Source organism: Ischnura elegans, chromosome 5 (assembly GCF_921293095.1).
Source record: "Ischnura elegans chromosome 5, ioIscEleg1.1, whole genome shotgun sequence".
Lineage (NCBI taxonomy): Eukaryota > Metazoa > Arthropoda > Insecta > Odonata > Coenagrionidae > Ischnura > Ischnura elegans.
The window spans coordinates 130858934-130879932 of NC_060250.1; the positions used below are offsets into that span (position 1 = coordinate 130858934).

Below are 20999 nucleotides of genomic sequence, written 5' to 3' on the forward strand. Positions count from 1 at the left end.
CTTCATTCTGAAAATTCAATGACTATGGCATTCGTGTAGTTCCTACTTCGCACCTACCTCCTAGAAGACACAGTGCAATGAGACTAGCATATGTCGTGGATGGCTCAAACCAGATTCGCCATTTCTCTATGTCGATTTGTTTAGAAAATTTCAAGAAACACCAATGCAAAAACTGGCAAAAAAAGCCAAAATTTGTCATTTTTAAATATTTTCTGTGTATATCTCGGAGTCTATTTATTTTAAGAAATAATTACTATAAAGTTTGAAATCAAACTCAATCACAAAATTTTTTCAGTAATTTTAAGCATTTCACTTTCGTTAAGGTTTGAAATGCAGTCCCTCACAATTTCTTCAAACTTTTCATAAGTTTGGCGATAAAAAGGCGTGCATAAGGAGAAATCGAGTATATCATCGAGGGAAAAATCCTTTTTCAAAACTTTTGGAAGTTGCTTAGTTGATTAACTTTTTCACTTTTTGGAAATTTTAATTTTGCAAAATATTTACGTTGTTAGAAGAAAATGAAGGATATTTCAGATTCATCGCCGATAAATACATAGGAATAAATTATTTTAAACTCAAAAAATGCAACCGTCTGCGGCTTGTTGATTGATAATGGAAGAACTTCTATTTTACAGAGATAAGCAAGAAAACGCCAATTTTCAAATGGCGCTGGAATGTAAACTGTGAATCGAGGAAAAAAGTAGCAGTGATAATATTTAGTGATAGTATTTTAGGAAATTTACTTATTCAATTTTGAACTAAAAACTTTAAAACTTGATAGATTTTGAGTTGGGAATTGTATAGTAATCTTGCGCTCCAGACGACCGATCATCATGATTGCCGAGCGTGACGTCAGAGTCCAGTAAACAATGCGTTTAGGTGGTGCAAGTAGACTATTTGTCCCAGTTTTAGAACAACCTATATATTTTTCAGTACTTTTTTCTTAGTGCATTTTATTTTTTCATAACAATAAATGTGAATTACATCATCAGTCATGTGACATATTTATATTGAATAATTGACGGTTTTTAAGAATGTATGCATGTCGGAATATGCAGCATAGTCTTGAAAAATAGCCCAATATTACTTTTTCATCCTCCTCATCTACGGTAATTTCCACGGTATAAGATTGTGTTCTCACTGTATGTTCTGGTTTCAACTTATCCCCATCAGTGCAAACGCTCAAATTTCTTTGCAGTTGAACGTATCTAACTACTGAATCACCATATCGATGGCTTTGTAAGTTCTAAAAACACGTATCTCAAAAATAGCAAATTTTCACGAGAGCTAAAAACAATTTTTTTTTTAAATTGTATATGATTTTAATTGAAATCAAAAACCAAAAATACATAAAACTGAAAAAGAAGCATACATTTTCAAACAGAGAGTTATTTTTTTTGCTTAATTGTTTATTAACAGTATTAGCAATATTAGCTAGGACCGACCAAATTTTGAGATGCGTGTTGTTCGAACTAAGCCATCGATATGTCTCTCTGCCAGACCTTAGGAATGCTTAAGAAATCGGCGTCAAATATGTTCCGTCGTATTTATTGGAAACTTTAACTTCACATACTTCAAAATTGTACAGTACGTATTAAAAGCAATGAGTAAATGACAGTAGGGAAATGAGATGCACTCCAAGCGTTACTAGCGATCGAGGTAGTTGATTTAATTTATCTTATATTTCAATTTTGCGGTATCCTAACTCCGCATCGACGAAATTTTTATTACCGGAGAAGAAATCAGCGAAGATGAATTAATCTACCTTCGGAACGTTCTCAGAATGCGCCATTACGAAGTCAAGAGTCAGCCTTTGCGGAATATGTACACCGTAAAGTCTTTCAAGCTATTCACAACTGTTGCTGACACACCCTTCAAGTTATGAATCAGTATCGTCGTTACTGTTTGTTTTTGCCATGGAGCGAATCTACTTACTCGCATTATGACGCCACAGAGCATTGTTATAGCGTGATAGAATATTGTAATTTTCCCGGATGAAGGTCTGTGGCACCAAAAATATTGAGAATTATGAAGTTATATTTTGCATACGATAATGACTTTAACTTACCTATCAATACATATAAAAGAAATAACATTTTAATTTTATGAGAGCACCCCATTACGAACAAAAAGTAACAACTTAAGGCCTTTTTTCCATTTGTTGCAACGTTTCGTCGCTAAATTTAGTTGAAAAAGCCTCAGATTTTGATTCAGCACTCGTGCTGCCAAGTGGAGGCAGTTCTCTGGCGATTGAATCGTTAAATTCCATCACGGTGCTTTCCTCGGAGGCCCGACTGCCGACGCAAGTCGGGCGTCAATCGGAGGCGAGGCATGCAAAAGCAGATAATCGGAGAAACCGCTGGGTTTCGGAGCTGTGAGTCAAACATGACTGCCTGTGTCGTGTCTCTAGATCGCGCTATTATAGTATTTGAATTTTACATGGACTAAAAATACTGTTATGCGCATACACTCGTGTGTGTTCAGACAAAATTAAAATAAATATTTAAATTTATATCTGTAATAGAGCGATTCCACGTAAATGTCATACTGACTCGTTAAATAAAAAAAGTGGTTGGAGAGACTGTTATGGATCAAAATCTGTGCTATAAAGTCTAAACTTTCGTTATTAAGTGCTGACACTGGCATGTATCGCGTGTGTTTCTGAAACGAGAGATTTTTTTATTTCCCTACTATAGTTTTAAGACACATACGAAATTTAATGAGTACATCCATTTCAAAAATTTAGTATCATAAATTACTACTATTAGGAATACTTTTTTGCATGAATTGATTTTGCTAACCTTAAATGATATATATCCGTCCACAGTTGCTATTTCGAGATCTATTTGTACTCTGAAAAATAGCGTCTGCAATATAAATACATAACCATGTCAGTCCGTGACGGTTGACATGAATTTAATTCCGTAGATAATTATTCCGTCATGGTAAAGAATTCTCCTTTGAATACCCAAATGAAGCATGAGGTGTTCGACAATTTAGGTGCTGAACTGTTTTTGTAGCAACAATACTTTCGACTCTGGAGCGTCGTCACGGACTGACATTGTTACACTAATTAAGGGACACTAAAAATTACCAGGCCAACAAAGGGCTATGTAATCAAATAAATCAACAATGATTGATTATTCAAAAAAGAGAACAACACATCCAATTATATTATGAAGTTCCAATCCTTTGAGACCGCTAGAGATTGCCCTACATATCAGTTTGTTCGGTCTGATCGTGAGCAAGAGTACGTGTCGTCTTATTATTCCACGCTTGGTGAAATAAGTGTATTGTGAAAAAATGGGTAAAATAGGTGCTGAACGACAGTGGGACTATATACAGAGAAAGAAGGAGAAAGAGGAGTACGGAAAACAAAAGGAGAAGGATAAGCTGAGGAAGCAGCAGAAAAGAGCAATAGTTAGTTCCACCCAACGAGGAAAGGAGAATACAAAGCAGATGAATAGGGTCTATAAACAACATCAGCACCACCGTGAAAGAGCAAGAGCTAGTGGGTCACCTGCACTGGTAAGCGGAGTATTTTTTTTTTTCTACGCGCAATACTCATGTAATTATTGTTGAATAAAATCATAGCATGCCCCTTTTATCGTTTAACGCCCAGGCAATCCCATTTTCGGATTCCACTGCCTTTCGGAGTCGACAACATTATGGCAAATGTAAGAAACGGCTAATCGCCTCCTTGCCGGATTCGCCAAGGAAACTAAGAGAAATTCTCATTGATGTGGCGAGAGAGAATGGTCTAGAAGTGAAGGACGCTAAGCCTAAGGCTGCTGACACGCGCTCGTCGTGTCGACTGTCTGACCAAACACACCAGGCCGTGGTTCTGTACTACGGAGGCGATTCGAGATTTTACCAGTGTCCAGGGATAAAGGAATGCAGGAAGATGCAAGTGAACGGAGCTGTGTTGGAAGTTCCCGTGAGATATATGGCGGTAACCTAGAAGGAGGTGCATTCCCTCTTCCTCCAAGAGCACGATTTCAGTATCAGCTTTTCTAAATTTGCTTCGCTGCGCCCTGTTTTTGTCTTTTTACAAGGAAATACACCTCATAATGTATGCACCTGTGTTTTACATGAAAATGTGAGATTTATCCTGAGGGCTTTGCTCAGCAAAGGTGTTTCAATTAAGACAGAATTTAAGGACTTTATTGCTCAGATCACGTGTAATGGAGAGTCCACCCAATGTATGAAGTCAGAATGTCCTCATTGCCCTCGAATCTCCTTCCTTGAACTGACCGATGATCTCGCTAATCAAAGTTGTGAGTGGCGTTGTTGGGGTATCGAGAATAAAAGGGCAATTTTGAAAACTAAGGAGGGCTTAGTTCTTGACTATCTTAAAGATTTAGATAATTCACTTGTTCACTTCCTTAAACACACGTTTGTGAAGAGATAGCAAAGTAAGGCATTCAAAGATGCTAGACAAAATGTGACCACTAATGTTTTGATTCTTCAGGTGGACTTTGCTGAGAATTATTCGTGCAAACAACAAAATGAAATTCAGAGTGTCCACTGGACCAATAAGATGATATTAATTTTTACAGCTGTAGTCTGGTGCCGCCAACAACTAGACGGAGATGTTATTACTAAATCCTTTGCCTTAGCCTCCGACTGTACAGATAAATACAGCGTACATGTAGCATTAAAAACTTTGCTGAGCCAAATATTTACCCTGACATCAGATATTCAGAAGGTAATCTTTTTTCGAATGGAGCAGCAAGTCAATTTAAACAAAAATATACACTTTGCAATATGACATATCTAGCTGATGCATTTAATGTGTCCATGGAATGGAATTTTTTTTAGTCCTTGGAAAGGGGGCTGTGGATGTAATTGGTGGGTTGGTGAAGAAAATGGTGTGGGCTGCCGTACGATCAGGGGAAAATGTGATGAATGCTAGTGAGTTAATGTCCGTGTATAAAAAAAGTGCACAAAAATATCTATATTGAAGATACCGTTGAACGAAGTATCCGAGGGTAAAGTTTTGCTAGACAAACATTGGACTGGAATCAAGGCAATACCTCGCACAAAGACAGTACACTACGTGAAAGTTGTAAAACCAAATGAGGTGAGGTATTATATGCTTAGCTCACTCAAGAGTCATCTATGCGCAAAAAACAGCTGTGTCGCTATTTGATTTTTATGGCCACCGTATGAATAATTTACTCTAATTTGAGGTTCATTCATTATTTTGAATGATTTTAAGGGTTTTTGCATAAACTTGTTCTGTTTATTTTTAATTAAAGAATTTATTTTGTAAATTTATTTTGACAGTAAATAAATTTATACCAGAGGGAAATCACAAAAGTCAGTCCGTGACATTTCTGGTCAGTCCGTGACGATGCTCTTCAAGAGGAATTACTCCTCTGTAAAATCAGTTATTGTAACGGACTTTGCAGCATTATGAAATTTGCATTTGGAGTTCTGAGATGTATCTTACTGAAACTCTGAATCACTCTTTATTTCAGAGGAAAACTCAAAGGTTTTACTCTGAATTGATAGTTCGTTTCATTTTTGTCAGTCCGTGACAGTGAAGTTTAAGTCACGTAAGTCCTGTGTTTTTCTAGACAGGGTGGTGTTTCAACCACAGTTAAATGTCACATAATTGCGCAGCAATTTGGAAGTTGAAACAGTTTTGTATGTCGGTCCGTTCGCGCTACATGAGTTCTTAAAAGTTCAAAAACGCATTGTGACGGTCAGTCTGTGACGCGTGGAATCGCTCAATCGCGATAGTAATAGTGAAGCGCGGCAAACGATCGCTCCTAAAACCTCATATCGGTGCCCATCAGGGGTGTGATGGTTCCGGCCCTGGTTAACAAAAACATAATAGTCAAATAACACTTTTATCAATTTTGTCATATCAAAATTTCTGATGTTCACATTCGTAGCCAAAACAAAAACGTTTGTAATAAAATGTTAATAATAAGTTGTAATAAAAATCAGTAATATTTCGCTCAGAAAAAAATTTAAGAGAAGCGCGTTCCGGCACTGCTAATTTTGCCATGAAGTCACCGGTGCTCGGCACTATTTAGTACCCCGAAAGTCGTGAAAGAGTAAATGAGAACTATTGCTTAAATTTCCTCCGAAGGATCTTGTTGATTGGACTGTGCTGCTCTCATTTCTTCATATTTGCCTTTTCTCCCTGCCATACACCCTTCCCCTTGCACAGCCCCCATTCTCAGTCCCCTCCTCCGCTGTAGGAAGATCACAAGCGTAGGTATGTGCACCGCGGGAATCCATCAGCTCTACTTCCCACGCCCCCTGCATATCCAAAACGCAATCGTTTCCGGGCACGGACATCAGGGCGCCCCCTATCGATTCCTGCACGAGTATTCGCTGGATTGTCTTGTTTATAAAAATGGCCCTATTTATGGTTCGGACTTAGCGTGCAAATGTTGGATTATCATCCTCAAAGCGCTGCACTCCATATCAAAATCTTCTCTAACCTTTTCTTTAAACTCTTACTCTCTCGTAAGCTCTTTCCTGTTCATGAACGCCTCTTTGCCGACGCAATTCACTTCCTGATGATTTTACTGCTGCTTCCGTTTGCCTCCAAAATGCTGTCAAAATTGTTCACAAAAAAATCACAATCCCTTCCATAAACGAAAACAACCATTATGAAATGAATTGGAATGGGTTATTATTATTATGTGTCTTCTGTCATTATTTCGCAACCTATCTATCTATTAATGCATATAAGGAAGGAAATTAGAGCATGAAAGGGCGATATAGAGCACTGATTTCCACGTTTTTGATTGGATAAACCAACCATTGGGCTCATCTGGAAAGTTTTTACGTCTAAAATAAGGGAGAAAACACTTCATATCTTATAATGGATATCCACAAAATATCTACCTCTTCAATAGGGTAGTTACCTTCATCAAAGAAAACGAAAGGCAATGATTGCGATTCGTTACCCACCATTAGTGTTTTCATAATACGTATACAAATTATTTGGTTTTAGAATTCCCAATTTATACGAATGGCAACGGTCAATTTTAACCGCATTTGAAAATGGCCACATTAGCGCCCATGCGATGCCACTCCGCGTGACGTCACAGGGACCTAGTTTCTATACGAGTAGATAGGAGTTCTACATCGTCTGAGATTACCAATGCATGCATGAGGCACAGAGCTCAGGGAAACATCTCTTAATAATCACCTAAGAAAACTGCCTAAGGTCGGAAAGTTTCCTTCGTTTGTTTGGTTATTAATAATCCTTATTTAAGCCAAGCGCTACCTGCTAGCAGCCTGCATCGCAGCGGCGAACACATCCTCGCCCCAAGGTCACCTCACTTTGCGGCAGCGGGAACCAGATTGACTTCACACGGGCTTTTCCCAGCATTCATACTTAGCCGTCGCGTTTTCGCGCGCTTGAAAATTTTCACTTTTCATTTAATCGCAAAAAATAGATATCGTCATTTAAAAATCTAAAAGTGTGAAATTCGTATTCCCGGAGTGATAATCTTTCGATTTAGGTAATGAAAAAATGATAGGAAACCACCCTATTGCTCTACCTGCTCTAGTTTTTGCTCGCCTATTTACCTTGAGTGTCTCATATTCATATCTCTCATGTATGTGGTGGAGGAAATATATCCTCGTGCATGCGCGCACACTGCTGCGTCTCTCTCTCTTTCCCTCTTCGTGAGATGATATAATGATAGTAATGGTGCATTCTGTTAGTAGTGGCTGGTGGGTCGGATTCGTCATGTCTATAGGTCACGAATCCTCCGCTCTCGACTGCTCTCTTTCTTATTTTCCTCCTCATCGACATCGGAAATTCGGAAGAACGTGAGCTTTCATCCCCCACAATCCTCTGTCGAAAGTTGCGATCAAGTTTTGGAGGATGAAATCCGTTCGGAATTCCCGATAAGCCACCTCGGAGGATATGGTCGTAAATATTCTTGGATCTATGAACAATTTTGCAGACTTGGTTGGTCATCTTCCTAGGATAACGAAACCTGTGTTTTTTTGCCGACCCCTCTTACATTCGATGATACTTGTTTCTCGAAATTTATCGTCGTTGGGATCTTTTTACTACACACTCGGCATTTTCTTGAAGGTTGTGAAACTTTTAAAATTGCTCTTCGGAGAGTATTCCTCGATAATCTCCTGTTGCAAAAATATTACAGTGGCATCGTTTCGCCTTCTCGAGATCCTTCCCTTACTTTGGAGCTTTTCCGTATTTTTCGTCTGCGACAGAACATTCTCTTTACTTAAAATGGAATAATTACCATAAATGTGAAGGAGTCGCTACCGATGGCTCATGAAGCGTTTTGTATGCTGTTATCCAACACATTAGCACGTTGATCAAAACACGTCGATCGAAACTTATTAATAATTTTAGTAATAATCAGTGGGATTAAGTATACGGGACTCGCCACGGTGCTGACTTAACGGGAGTCACCCGCAATGCACAAATTGTGCGAAAAATCCAGAGAGAAAATAATCATTCGCCTTGACTAGGATTCGAACCCGGATACCCCGATTTCCGGTCGGGTTATTTAGTCACTTAAGCTACCGAGGCGTTATTTTTCCGTGGACGTTGTATCTAACGTTTCCGCGGCGTTTCTCCGCATGAGTCACGGCTTTAGGGCGTTCCGCCGCGTTGTGTTGTCCATAGGTGACGACAGTTTCTCCGGCCATGCTGGCGTCTTCAGATCAGAAGAAGCGATGAATAAATTTGGCCGTCTTATGTTGGCACTTGGAGATCGGAGGTCGGTTCTGATCAGTTATGGCTGTGGACTTGTTAGCTTGACTGTTTTTCGCAGAATTTGTGCATTGCGTGTGACTCCCTTTAAAGTTATCACCGCGGCTAGTCCCGGGATACTTATACTAGTCGAGAGCGTACACCTCTATGTGTTCCAAGTCCGGGCCTTGCTCTCTGGCTGTGACGCTGAGCTCACGATTTGCACTGCTTGAAGCATCATATGCTCAGCAATCCAGCAACACCTTGTCCGGTTGTGTCCACAAATATCCACAGAGAGGAATGACGCCTCGGTAGCTTAACTGGCTAAAGCACTCGACCGGGGATCTGGGTTCGAATCCCGGTCAATGCGAAGGATTTTTTGTTGTAATAATCGCCTAATAAATCTCCTGAAATAATACTGGTGCTTTAATACGTTGATGTGTGAAATGTAATGGAAGTGACTTATGAAACAAGCCGTGCGGCGTTGTATAATTGTTTCTGTCGTTCGAATTCTCCCCTAAGAATACTGGAGGAAACTTTTTATTGTTTTCTGGTAACAATTGCATTAATTCCGCCTTAAATAATAATAATACTTTCCAAGATACATGTATGTTTCTAATGAATTTGAATGGTCGAATAAATCGAGGCGTGTGACAAGGTATAAAATTTAAGCGTTATTGAAATATGCCTAATGAATGCCATTGAAACCGCAAGTCCCGAGCTTGGAGCGTGCCGTCAAAATGAATTTGGGGGAGGGGTATAATACAACTACGAAGATATGTAATGATTGTGGTAAACACGGGCATCTAGTGGTTTAGGAATGTGATTTGACTCATTTCTTATAAATATGTGGAAAATTTTATTATCAGATAAAAGCCGCTCTTTCTAGCGTCTTCATTGTTGCGAACCCTCTACTTATGATTCAAAGGAGTACTCCATTAGCAGCAGGGAGAGAGAGGTGTCGAGGTTTGTTGGCCAATTTCAGAACCTACTTCCTCCTGTGTTGCCTCCGGCTGAGGCACGCATCGCACCCAAAGTCACGGCGGCATCCAGGCCCCAATTACTCCGGAGAGAGAACTTTGTTTTCCCAGTGAATGCGAGCAAGTTATGGTGGTACACGGCTGATTATCTCGCAAGTTTTGCGAAAATTAAATTCCACGCAGGATGATTCACCAGACGAAGTACTCTGGGAGGAAGTTTTAGCCTTTCATTTAGACCATTAAAGGAGAGCTTACTGCTTCTACTGCCGCCATTTATGCTTCCGCACTAGATTGCGAGACGCTTTGTTGTTCATGTAATGCCATTACGTAGTCTTCACGATGGCTTTTGAAATGCTATTAGCATTTTCTGGAGAGTTTTAGTGCGCATTTTACTCTAGTAGGTATTTGATATCCGTCGTCGTTCATTAATTTAATCAAAATATTATGAAGTTAAATTGTAACATTCAACCCGCTCTTGTGATGTAGCATGCTTGTAAGTATTTTGAGCTGGATTTTCTAAATGTTAGGTCCGTGATCCAATCATCGCTGACCAAAGAGAATGCATATTGCTATGTACAAATTCGGAGTTGTTTTTACTCCATTATTGTATACTTATTAATGCAAACTCATGTTGATGCAACCGTAAAAAATATAATTTTGCATGTCATCTACACGCTCATTAAGGAAGGATTTTTTGCTATTAGCGATTATTTTTGCTATTATAACTCGGCTGTTTCCCTATTACAGTTGGGACGCGGGCAAAACAAACTGTTGGTGTTGCAGATATGAAAAATTCGATAAATATCTCTTGTATAGCGTTCGGAACATTTTTGGTGAAGAAACCGGCGCAACAGTGCCAAACCTTTCTGTGGGAAAACCAGTTCGCGGGTTCGAAACGGTGCTCCGGTTTTTGTCCAACAGGTGGAATGGCCTGCCGGTTGCGAAGAAAACCGATCCGGTGCACCGGAAATCTGCTCAGCCCTAACCACGTGCTGTATCTCCCCTCCCCCTCAAGGTCGTTGTTTTGCCGGTAATGGAGCAAGTTTGGTGGAAGGGGTAAGTTAGTATCTCGCGCAGTCGATAGCAGCATTTGCCCGCCGTGGCGTGAATCGATTGAGCAGTCTTAGGAGGGGGTGGGGTGGGAGGGAGGATGGAGGGGTGGGGGATTGGAGATGGTGGGGTAAGGTGTTTCGTGCGTGCGTAGCCAAACAATTCGTTTGATCTCTGCGTACCTTCAAAATCGAAAAATCTTCCAACATCAACGTGACACAATAAGTACGAGATAATGCCTGTATAATTGACGATTATTGATTGTTACCCTCGACGTTAATATCAAAGATATAAGTGAGAGCTCAAAGGCATGGATCCATTGCGTGTGAATAATGACAATTAGAGGGCATGTAAGACTTCGATCGCCTATTTAGAACACGAATGTACAAACTTTTAGTTAGAAATTTTAAGGGAATATACGGAAGGAAATTTTCTTGAAATATTATGCTAATTTTATACCCGACTTCGCTTTCTTATTTTATAGACCGGAGTTGCATTGTTGCCGCTGTAAATACTCCGTTTCTATCCAAATTCCTCGACGGAAGATTCGTTTGGGTCTAAGAGTTGCGTTCATTATGTTGTGTGAATTCCAGTAGACTATTTATGTTAAGAAGTTTTATTTGTCCCACCAGTTATGCAGTTTTAAGTGATGCATAGTTGTGCACCTCCATTTCTTGTTATATACGTTTTGCATTTACTGTTTCTAAAGTTTTATATACAACTACTTCTGCTTTTATCATCGTTATAACAGCTTTAGCTAAAACGAATGTTTTAACCCCATGAATTAAGTAGAAATATCTTATCTTTTATCCTACGTGTGGTAATGTCTAAGAAAAATCTCAATTTGAGCTGGATATCGATGGCTAAGTTCTAACAACAGTTACCTGAAATTTGGCCGGTTCGAGACAGGTATCTTAAACAAAGTGTAATAACATTAAAAAAATAAAATACAAGCAAAAAACAACTCTTTGTTTGCAAATAAATGCTTCCTTTTCAGTTTTATGAACTTTTGGTTTTTAATTTAAGACTATAATCAAAAATATTAATCGTTTTTTTGTTCTCCTGAAAATTTGCTACTTTGAAGATACGTGTTGTTAGAACTTAGCCATCGATATATTGTTTTAGACTAGATAATTATTTTTAACGCCCATTTTTGGAGATTGATTTCACTCTAATAAAATAAAACATGCTGTCGTTAAATGCTCTGTGAATTCTACTTCTGTGATTCATTTTAATGACCATTTTGAATCCTTCGAAATTGCAAGGAAATTTCGGGTTTCCGTCGAGTCTTGCCTAAATCGGTAAATAGCCTGCAACAATATTAATCCAGACTACTCGAGTCACGTATTCCGAAGTGACAATTCGAGTGAATTATGGTCGCCCGTGTGGGTTAAGGTTGCATCTTTTTCTTTGTAATTTTTATGGCCATTACCACGTCAAAATATTTATCTCATCGTGGCGCAAGTTCTAAAAACCGGGATCCCATTTCTCGTGAATGTGACGGAAACAAAAAAGGTGGGGGAACTCGCTCTGGGTGCTCCCCCGACCGTAGTAATATGTCTATGCGTTTGCAGGCGCACCTTGATGATCACACTCGTCTCCGCTATCGTGTTAAGTGGATGGTCTCCTCACTCACCACCTGCGTGCCTCTGCGTGTCCAACGGGTGGGGAGGGAGGGATGGGTGCAACCTGTTAGCGCACGTCGACCGGCCGCTCGACCTGCCACGCCCCGTCGCTTTTGGGGGGGGGGGAGTACGAGAGCAAGCATGAGGCGCCCGCCCTTTTTATTCCGCGTTTCTCGCCCTCCCCTCATCCCAATACAAATTCAAACGGGGAGGAGTTTCTGCTCCGCTCACTCCGATCCGGATGCTCTCTCTCTCTTTCTACCGCCCGGGACGTTTTTTTAATCCACGTTGCGAAGACGTCCGTGGTTCGTGCGGCGTATCTTTACAGACTGGAGCAGGTGAATCTTAACTTTTATGACTGCGCAGGGTATGTATGAATCACTGCACTTAAAGCAATGCATCGCGATGCGTCCATCCTCGCAATCAGAATCCAAGAAATGTGAGCATTTTACCCATCTCCGTTTCGTGATGTCCGCAGTTTAATTTGTGATATAATAGTTAATGCCGTTACATTTCTAGTCTGCTGATCTTCAAAATGTGCCCATTTTTAGATTTTAATTACTTGTATAATTTGTAAAAAAAAAAACGTTTAAAGATTTGGGTTCCTCCCAACTCCATCGTATTTTCCTTATTTTATGATTGCGTGGATGATTTCTCACTACCGTTGCCTGTGCCTTTTGTGCATTAATGCTAGCATACTCCATGAACTGTACGCCGTGGAGATTAATTATGCATTCAGTACAAGTTTAATCACATGTTCAGTTCATTAAAGGGGAAAAGGTTTACACAACGGAAACAGATATTGGAAAAAAAATGATAAGACTGGCTTCTATAGGAATATGGTGGCCGAGCACGAAGTATTATTATAATTAACTGAATAAATAAATTAAAAATTCATATAATTTACTAAATAATATAATCAAAGTAAATTAATAATAAGAAAATTAACCATCGTTGAAACTGCGTGGAACTATGGTCATATTTCTGCGGTGAAATGAATACGAACAGCCTTAAACGATGCAGACGTCGTCTCAGGGAAGAGTCGTCGTGACGTTCTCAGGATGGGACGTACTGCGCGATGTTTTTCTTACTCATGCAGGAGAAGAGAATGCCCTAGCCCGTCGCGAGGATTGTGATTCACTGTGGACAGAGGGGCACAACCGAACCGAATGCGAGCAGTATGGATTTTTGCGTGCAAAACAAAGCAATAAATGGACAACTGGAGAACGATTTTTACGAAATAACGGGGAAGAAATTGACCGCATCATAAATTTTATGATAGAATTTAATGTACCGAATGGGGCGTGGAAAATTGTTAACTTTATTTTGCAGATGCCAACAACTTTATCTCATGAACGAATAAATCGGTAACAAAGAAGAAAAAAATTATTGAGGAACGCTTGCAAGAGGAGAATATTCGCTACAATGAGAAGTGGTGGGTGTGAAATGACCTCTTGCATCGAAGCATCCTTGAGCCCGAGCAACTCACCTCGACTTAACGTGACGTTTCTTTGGAGGTGAATAATTGAGAAGAGAGAATTATCACAGAAACTGAAAGGGGTGTAACGCAACTTGGAATGAACATCACTTCAAAAAAGACAATTGCCAGCTGTAAGAAGTATGTAAGTATCGATCGACAACCACGTGAACTATTCAAATGTCTCTAAAATCGATTTCGCGAAAGATAGGGTATTAGCTTATATTGGAAGAATATTTCAGCTATAGCTATGGAAAATATTAGGTTAAGCTTTTGAGAATGTAGTTTTAAACGAATACTACTATGTATTCACCACCTGAGAAGTTCTTCTCTCACGTAAATAAGAAGAGGGGGAGGTGTGGGTGCCCGCCCCCACCGCCGCTCCACTTCCCCTTCGCCCCATTCGGGAGCATCCGACCCCTCCCCCACCCTCTCCCACCTCCCCTACTTCGCCCCCACCGACGAGAGCTCATTCCGCCGAAGCCTCCGAGAGTGCAGGGCGCGCGAGCTTCGTTTCCCCGCTACCACGAGCCCAAAAGGCCGGGCCGACAAGAGCCAGGGTGGGAGGGCGGAGAACCCCCTAATTTTACCCCGGCCGCGCCGTGTGGCGCTCGGCCGATTTTACGACGTTGGACCGCGCGGACTACGCCCGCGATCCTGCGAGCCGTGCCCTTTGCCGCTTCAGACTGCCTAGGTGCCACCGTGCGAGGCAGGCCTTTAGTTCGCTAATAGTGAATGTGTGTGTTCTTTGGATACCGCCTTCGTCGTTGTGCTTGCCAACGTCATCGTGGGAGTGGTTCTCGTACCTTAGATCTATTTTGTGGTTCAGATTAGGATCTCTGACCTTCTTCTCCTTCTAGTACTTTTGAATTGAAGGCTTGGTGACCTTTCCACGGGCTCAGTAGCTGTATTTATGCACACCAAACATCTCTCAAGCTTGTGTTTTGCTGCGAGTTGATAAGTGCGTTCTCTTACATTTGGTCAACTATGTTTCTTGTGGACCCCTGCTCAGTGTGACGACGTTTACATTTTCTTCCATCTCTTTTCGGCTCTCCTAAGGTGTTTTGAAACAGACATTTTACGGCGTATCCAGTGGCAACTATTCATGTGATCTCTTGTTCGAGCGTGGAGTTCCACAAGGTTCCATCCAGGCGCGCATTCATTTTCCTACCTTCTATCTCCTCGTGTGATCGTTGTTTAGAATGGTGATGGGCCGTTTTGCCTTGCGATTCGTTCAGCACGCGGTTGAGTGCGTCCGCATTGGAGTCGCTTAAGCGGTGAATTTCTGTATTTCCTCGAAGGAAACGTGAATCTCAGCTCGCGTCTCACCACTTGTGTGTTCTTGTGTGTGCCCTTGGCATTCGCCACAATGCTCGTGTCGCGGCCACCCTCGTGTCGCGAGCTGCCCCTCCTCGTCGTCCGTCGTTGACCTTTCTTCCCGGGGTGCCCACTCTGACCCCTCCACACCCCCTGACCCCCCACCCGTGTTGAGCGCGTCCACCCCCTCTCCACGGTGGACTATGGTCGTGTCGACGCCCGCCCCCGCTCTCCAGGAGCACCTCTGCCGCCACAAGTCGCCCAAGGAGTCGGAGGAGGAGGTGGCTTACGTGGGGGAGGAGGCGCGGTCAGCCACGGCCCGGAGACGACGCTGCAAGAGCAGGTCTGTCTGTCTCTCCGTCCGTCCCCTTCGTCATTGTTTTCCTCGCCTCTCTCTCTCTCTCGGGAGAAAAAAAAAGGGTTCACAATCGTCTCCTTCCGCTCACGAGTTCGTGACCCTCTGGAGTTTCCAGAACGTTCTCCAAGTTCCGGATCTAGTGGTGCCGTAATTTTCTTGCACCTTCATTGTTTCCGTCTCGAAAAGTATTTTTTTTCTCTTTTTGTGACGTTGAATTCATTTAGGAGAGGAGAACATAAGACGACTTTTCCACATTATGAGACATGATGGCCTGATGAAATCAGTCGTAGAAGGACAGGTGGAAGGGAAGAAGGGCAAGGGACGGCCCCGAATGAATTAAGTAGGACAGGTTATTAAGTATTGAAAGGAGAAGATAACGTCTCCATGAAAATGCTAGATAATAGGAGAGAGGAATGGAGAGCTGCGTGAAACGAATGTTAGGATTATTAAGATGATGATGTTGCATTTATTCTCCATACAACCTCATCTTTTATTAATTCATGGTTCCCTCTAGTGGGTTTCGTACACATGTCTATTTGATCATTTTACTGCAATTTTGTACGTAAATATCAAGAAATTCACGACTAAACTAGTTGCTGTATAACAGTATTTTAATAAGGCTAAGTCACCTACGGTATCGTCAATACGGTAAGATTTGCTAGTAGTGTGCCATAAGTGTCGAAGCATATGCATTAATATCCGTGAATTCAATTTGGAATCGTCTGTAGGTATATACATTTCATTGCTAACTTATTTCATAATATCAAGAAACCGGTGTATCCACTTCAAATAAGATTACTACTACTTGGTTAGTCTTACACTGTATTATGGCACTTCTTTATGACGTCGTAATTTAAGTCATAGATAGTGTCGGGTGTCATGAACCAGACCTATTCCATTATTTACCCTCTTTCTTTGACTACACCCCGCCATTTAAATCCTATGGAATTCGCAGTTGTTCTGCACAATGCTATGCAATAATTATTTTTTATTACAAAAAATTAGACATTGCAATATTTCCTCTGAATTTATTTATGATCGACGCGTTTCGCTGTCACAGTAACATTATCAGTTGCATCATGTGCAACCAAGTTCTTCCTTAAGTGTGTTCTGCAACTAAAGGAGAGGGGGTGAGGGGAAGAATGGGTGTCTGGAAGAGGGAATAATGGAGGTTGCGGGAGAAAGGGTCGTTTCTTAGGGTCTCGGGAGGTGAAGGGGTGACAAAGATTCTTCATCCGAGATAATGTCGATACTCTATTTATATTAAGACCCCTAGAAATGTTAATTTGTTTGCAGATTTGACGGCAATTTTTTCTAATTGTATTGATATACCTAATAGGTCTTTGGTGCATTGTGTATATAATACCTCAATTATAATAGGGTGGTTTCCTATTATTTTTTTATTGCCTAAATCGAAAGATTATTACTCCTGGAGTACGTATTTCACGCTTTTAGATTTTAGAACATCTATTTTTCGCGATTAAATGAAAAGTGAAAATTTTCAAGCGCGCGAAAACGCGACGCTTAAGTATGAATGCCGGGAAATATCTCCGTACGTCTTATTTCTGGTTCCCCCTCCCGCCCGGTGAGGTGACCTTGAGGCGAGGCTTAGCGCTGATACGTCGCAGGATGCTAGCGGATAGCTGAGTACCTTGCTGGATGGTAGCGCTTGGCTTAAAAAAGGTTTATTAATACCTTATCAAACGAAGAAAACTTTCCGAACTTAGCCAGTTTTAATAGGTGATTATTAAGACATGTTTCCCTGAGCTCTGTGCCTCATGCATGCATTGGTAACCTCAGACGATGTATAACTCCTATCCTATCGTGTAGAAACTAGGTCCCTGTGACGTCATGCGGAGTGGAATCGCATGGGCGCCAATCTGGCCTTTTTCAAATGAGGATAAAATTTGACCCTTGCCATTCGTCTAAACCGGTATTTCAAAAACCAAATAATTTGTGTATTATGAATACACCAATGGTGGGTAACGAATCGCAATCAATGCCTTTCGTTTTCTTTGATGAAGGAAACTACCCTATTCTGTTGAGAAATGATTATTTTCTATAAATAGACACCATTAAGACGTTAATCCTATTTTATTACGCCATGTCACTCGTCTGAGGTTTTTCTTCATTCATTCTCGCACACATTCATCGCAAGAGTTCCCGTTCGTATAACCCTTTCATACGGTGCCTCAGTTACAACTACCTAAGACGTGTTTGCATGCATGCTGAAGAGACACTTTTTTGCCTTTTCTATTGTCATCTCGGTCTGTGCAGTGTTCTTGCTTGGAGGTTGTCTCTTCAAGCGATTTAACGGCACGGAAAATACTTCGCAATTTGTCCGCGGAAAAAACTGAGCACGTTTTCCTCTGTTCGCAAGCTTGCATAATCAGTGAAGCCGTTCCGTGCTCTGTATTTAATCTGGGCGAATGCATGCCTCCTTAATCTCTCGCTCGACAAATCTCGCCTCATGACTTGACTTCGCTCCTCCGAATTTCTCAATCATTGGATGTGTTTGATCCACATGACGGCCGCCCTCCATTTTGGGAAATGTCAACGTGACGTAATTGGGCACCCCCTCTCGTGAATCTTGGCGGGCAACCCTCGCTGCTGTTCCGTATTTTTTTAATTTATTCGTTATCGAGTGAGAATCGTAAAACATGAAGCCTTGTTAACACGTGAATCACACACCGCCTCGAATCAATGCAATAATATGTATTATTTGATATGCCGTTAAATTTTGCGGGATAATAGGATACCGTACGAGTTATTTTAATTCTGTGTCTCAACTAGCATTTACTTAAGTTCTTTTCTTGAATTCATCCAGTTATCCCCAAGGCAAAATATCTCTCTTATTTTATCGTTTATGTCGGACCTGTAAACAAAGTAATGTTCTCAGTGGCGTTTTGAAAGATATGTTATTCATAATTGCTCAAGCAGTAGCACGTAGCCTCCAAATCTCCAGCGGCCTCCAGCATAATTCATGTACATGCGACGTAACGCAATTTGTTTCTTTTTCTCTCTTCTTATTTTTTACCTTTGGATTTTTGAGGACTTCGTCGTGAATTACTATGTTTTCGTCAGTCACTGTCATCAATGGTGGGGTGTTTGTGGAAGGAATTCTCTCTGTTCCGATATTTTTCGGTTCGTTGGGCTTAAAGCAAAAGCATGGCTGCTCGCGCGTGGTTTGGGAGGGAGGGGTCATTAATTGGATTCCATTGGATCACACGTGCTCCCCTTCGTACACGCGGTCTGCCTGCATGGCCACTAGGTCATGGCTGCCTATTACCATCTCAGACTTAACATTTTTGTGCTTGAGCGATTTTCGGCTGCCGTGCGTGGGGTGAAGGTTGAGATGGCAAAATCACGAGATCGCATAATTGGCTCAAAGCGGTGATGTTGCTTACTTTCATTCGAAATCTTATCTCCATTCAATTTATCATATAATGGTTAGTATTTATGGATATTTTAATTAAAGTATAAATAGTTATTCAACCAATCCTCTATCCGACGTGTCGTGGCTATTTTCAGATTTTTACCGCAGTATTTCAAAGAAACAAATGAAGGAAAAAATCTAGTATTCACTCCTGGATATTTTGCTTAAATTAAGACAACTGGAATTGTCCTGGATTTTGAACTTATAAAAATGGAGATATTTTTATTTGTAGTGGTTACAAAACAAGTTTTCCAGGGTAGAATTACGCTCAAGTTGCAGTTATTTGCGAATTTTATGTAGCATGATTTTAATTCATTAAAATTTACTGGAGTTGGGGCTTGAATGCTGGCCTGTGTGTTTGCTTACTGCGCAGCCATCGTGAGCTCTCCATCTTATTTTAGGTACTATTATTAGGTTTCAGTTTATTAGATCTCACATATTTCGGTCTCTTATCTGGCCAGTCATAAACTCGCCGCGCCAATAGTTTTTTTAAAACTCGCTCCTATTATCTGCGTGCCGTCCTCAGTAATTCTCGGGACCGGATAATGACCGGAAAGGTAGGTACCATGATATTGCGATTGAAAGTTTATTAAGCTATAAATGAATACAAATTTTGCGTCTTCTATCAATAGGTTAATTGCGCTTGTCTTGATCAAATGAACTTAATGAACGAAACTGAAACGAAATGAACGAACATTTTGTCAATTACTATTTCATCTACTGGACCCGACATCTTCCCGTTATCTTTCATATCATAGATTACAACGTAATTCATTGAAAACTTCGTTGTGGTTATGTTGTTTGTCGATGAATTAAGCAGAGATTGGAATGCATAAAAGTGATTTCGTCAATAGGAGAGCATTTCAGAAACATTTTACAGCTTACTTGAAAAGCTTTAATGTTCATTAACCGTCTTATTATTTTGACAGATATCATGAATGAGAATCATTGAAGGTTTTAATCGTACTTTATATCTCAAATCATTGGCGTAGCTATGGGGGGAGGGGGGGATGAGGGGATAGTTTTCCCTCTAAACCCTCAGAAAAATATTTAAAAATATTGTCTAGTTTTGACTTATAAAAATTGCATCTGCTTAAAGTCCAATTGTTAGTGCTAAAATGATGTAAAATGTATTTCCAAGCATGTCATTTTTTAATTTTACCTGGGGGGCGGGGTAAGCGCCACTCCAGGCCATCCCGCCCCCGCCCCCCCCCCCCACAAGGCATATTCCTAGTTACGCCACTGCTTCATATCTCTACTCAACCCACAAATTTCATTACAAATCTAAGAATTGCTAATTCATAGGTGTTTTCAAAACTCGCTTGTTTAATCAGGCTAGAAATAGAGTTTCATCCGTTTGTTAAGAGGTGATAATTTGTAAATATATCCTGATGATGCGCAATTGTGTCTCATTTAGTATTCACAGTGTTTTTCATTTAGATATATGAGCAATATTTCAATTTTACTTACCCACTTCGAACCTTAATTCATGAGAGCTCGTTTTATTCGTAGTACGAGCAATTGAATGCCTTGATATTTTGGGATAGGTCTCACATTTTCTTTTCGGCAACGTTGGCATTGTGCCGATGGCTTTTTCCAGATTTATTTTCAGACTAGGGTTTCCTTTCAGGGCTGTAGTCTCTTTTCCTGGTCGATCCTCTGTGCTACAATTCTCTCCAAGAGGCACCAGAGATACGTGTAATAGCGCATAATGTTAATACCCGATTTATATATGATACTATTATGCCACCATACACTTGTATATTCTTCTATTTTATATATTTTAATTCTCATTTTAAAACTAACTTACATTCTCCTTATCAACTTGTCACTCGAATACTGGTTGCTACCATTCACCTCATTTTTAGTAGTATTATATAGAACAGGAATTTTTAAAATCTTGTAGCACGGGCCTTCCCAAGGAATTCTAGGCTATATTATGCCTAAAAAGAATAAATAGGCACCATTTAATTGACACGGTTAAGTTTTTTTATGCGTTAAAAGTTTCGTACCTGGAGCAAAATGCCATCTGCGATGAATGCGATCGAAGAC

At 40.6% G+C, this 20999-nt stretch overlaps 1 protein-coding gene across 2 annotated transcripts in view; it reads left to right on the forward strand.

Moving 5' to 3' along the window:
• LOC124159564 (WD repeat-containing protein 47) overlaps positions 1-20999 on the forward strand; it is a 569600-nt gene that overhangs the window by 97703 nt on the left and 450898 nt on the right. Inside the window, exon 1 of one of the 2 annotated variants that reach the window (XM_046535459.1) lies at positions 14331-15496. The exons of the other annotated variant lie outside the window; for it this stretch is intronic. Within the exon in view, the coding sequence (XP_046391415.1) occupies positions 15357-15496 (140 nt within the window). The 5' untranslated portion in view covers positions 14331-15356. Of the gene's footprint in view, positions 1-14330; positions 15497-20999 lie in introns of those variants that run through there. 2 annotated transcript variants of the gene reach the window in all.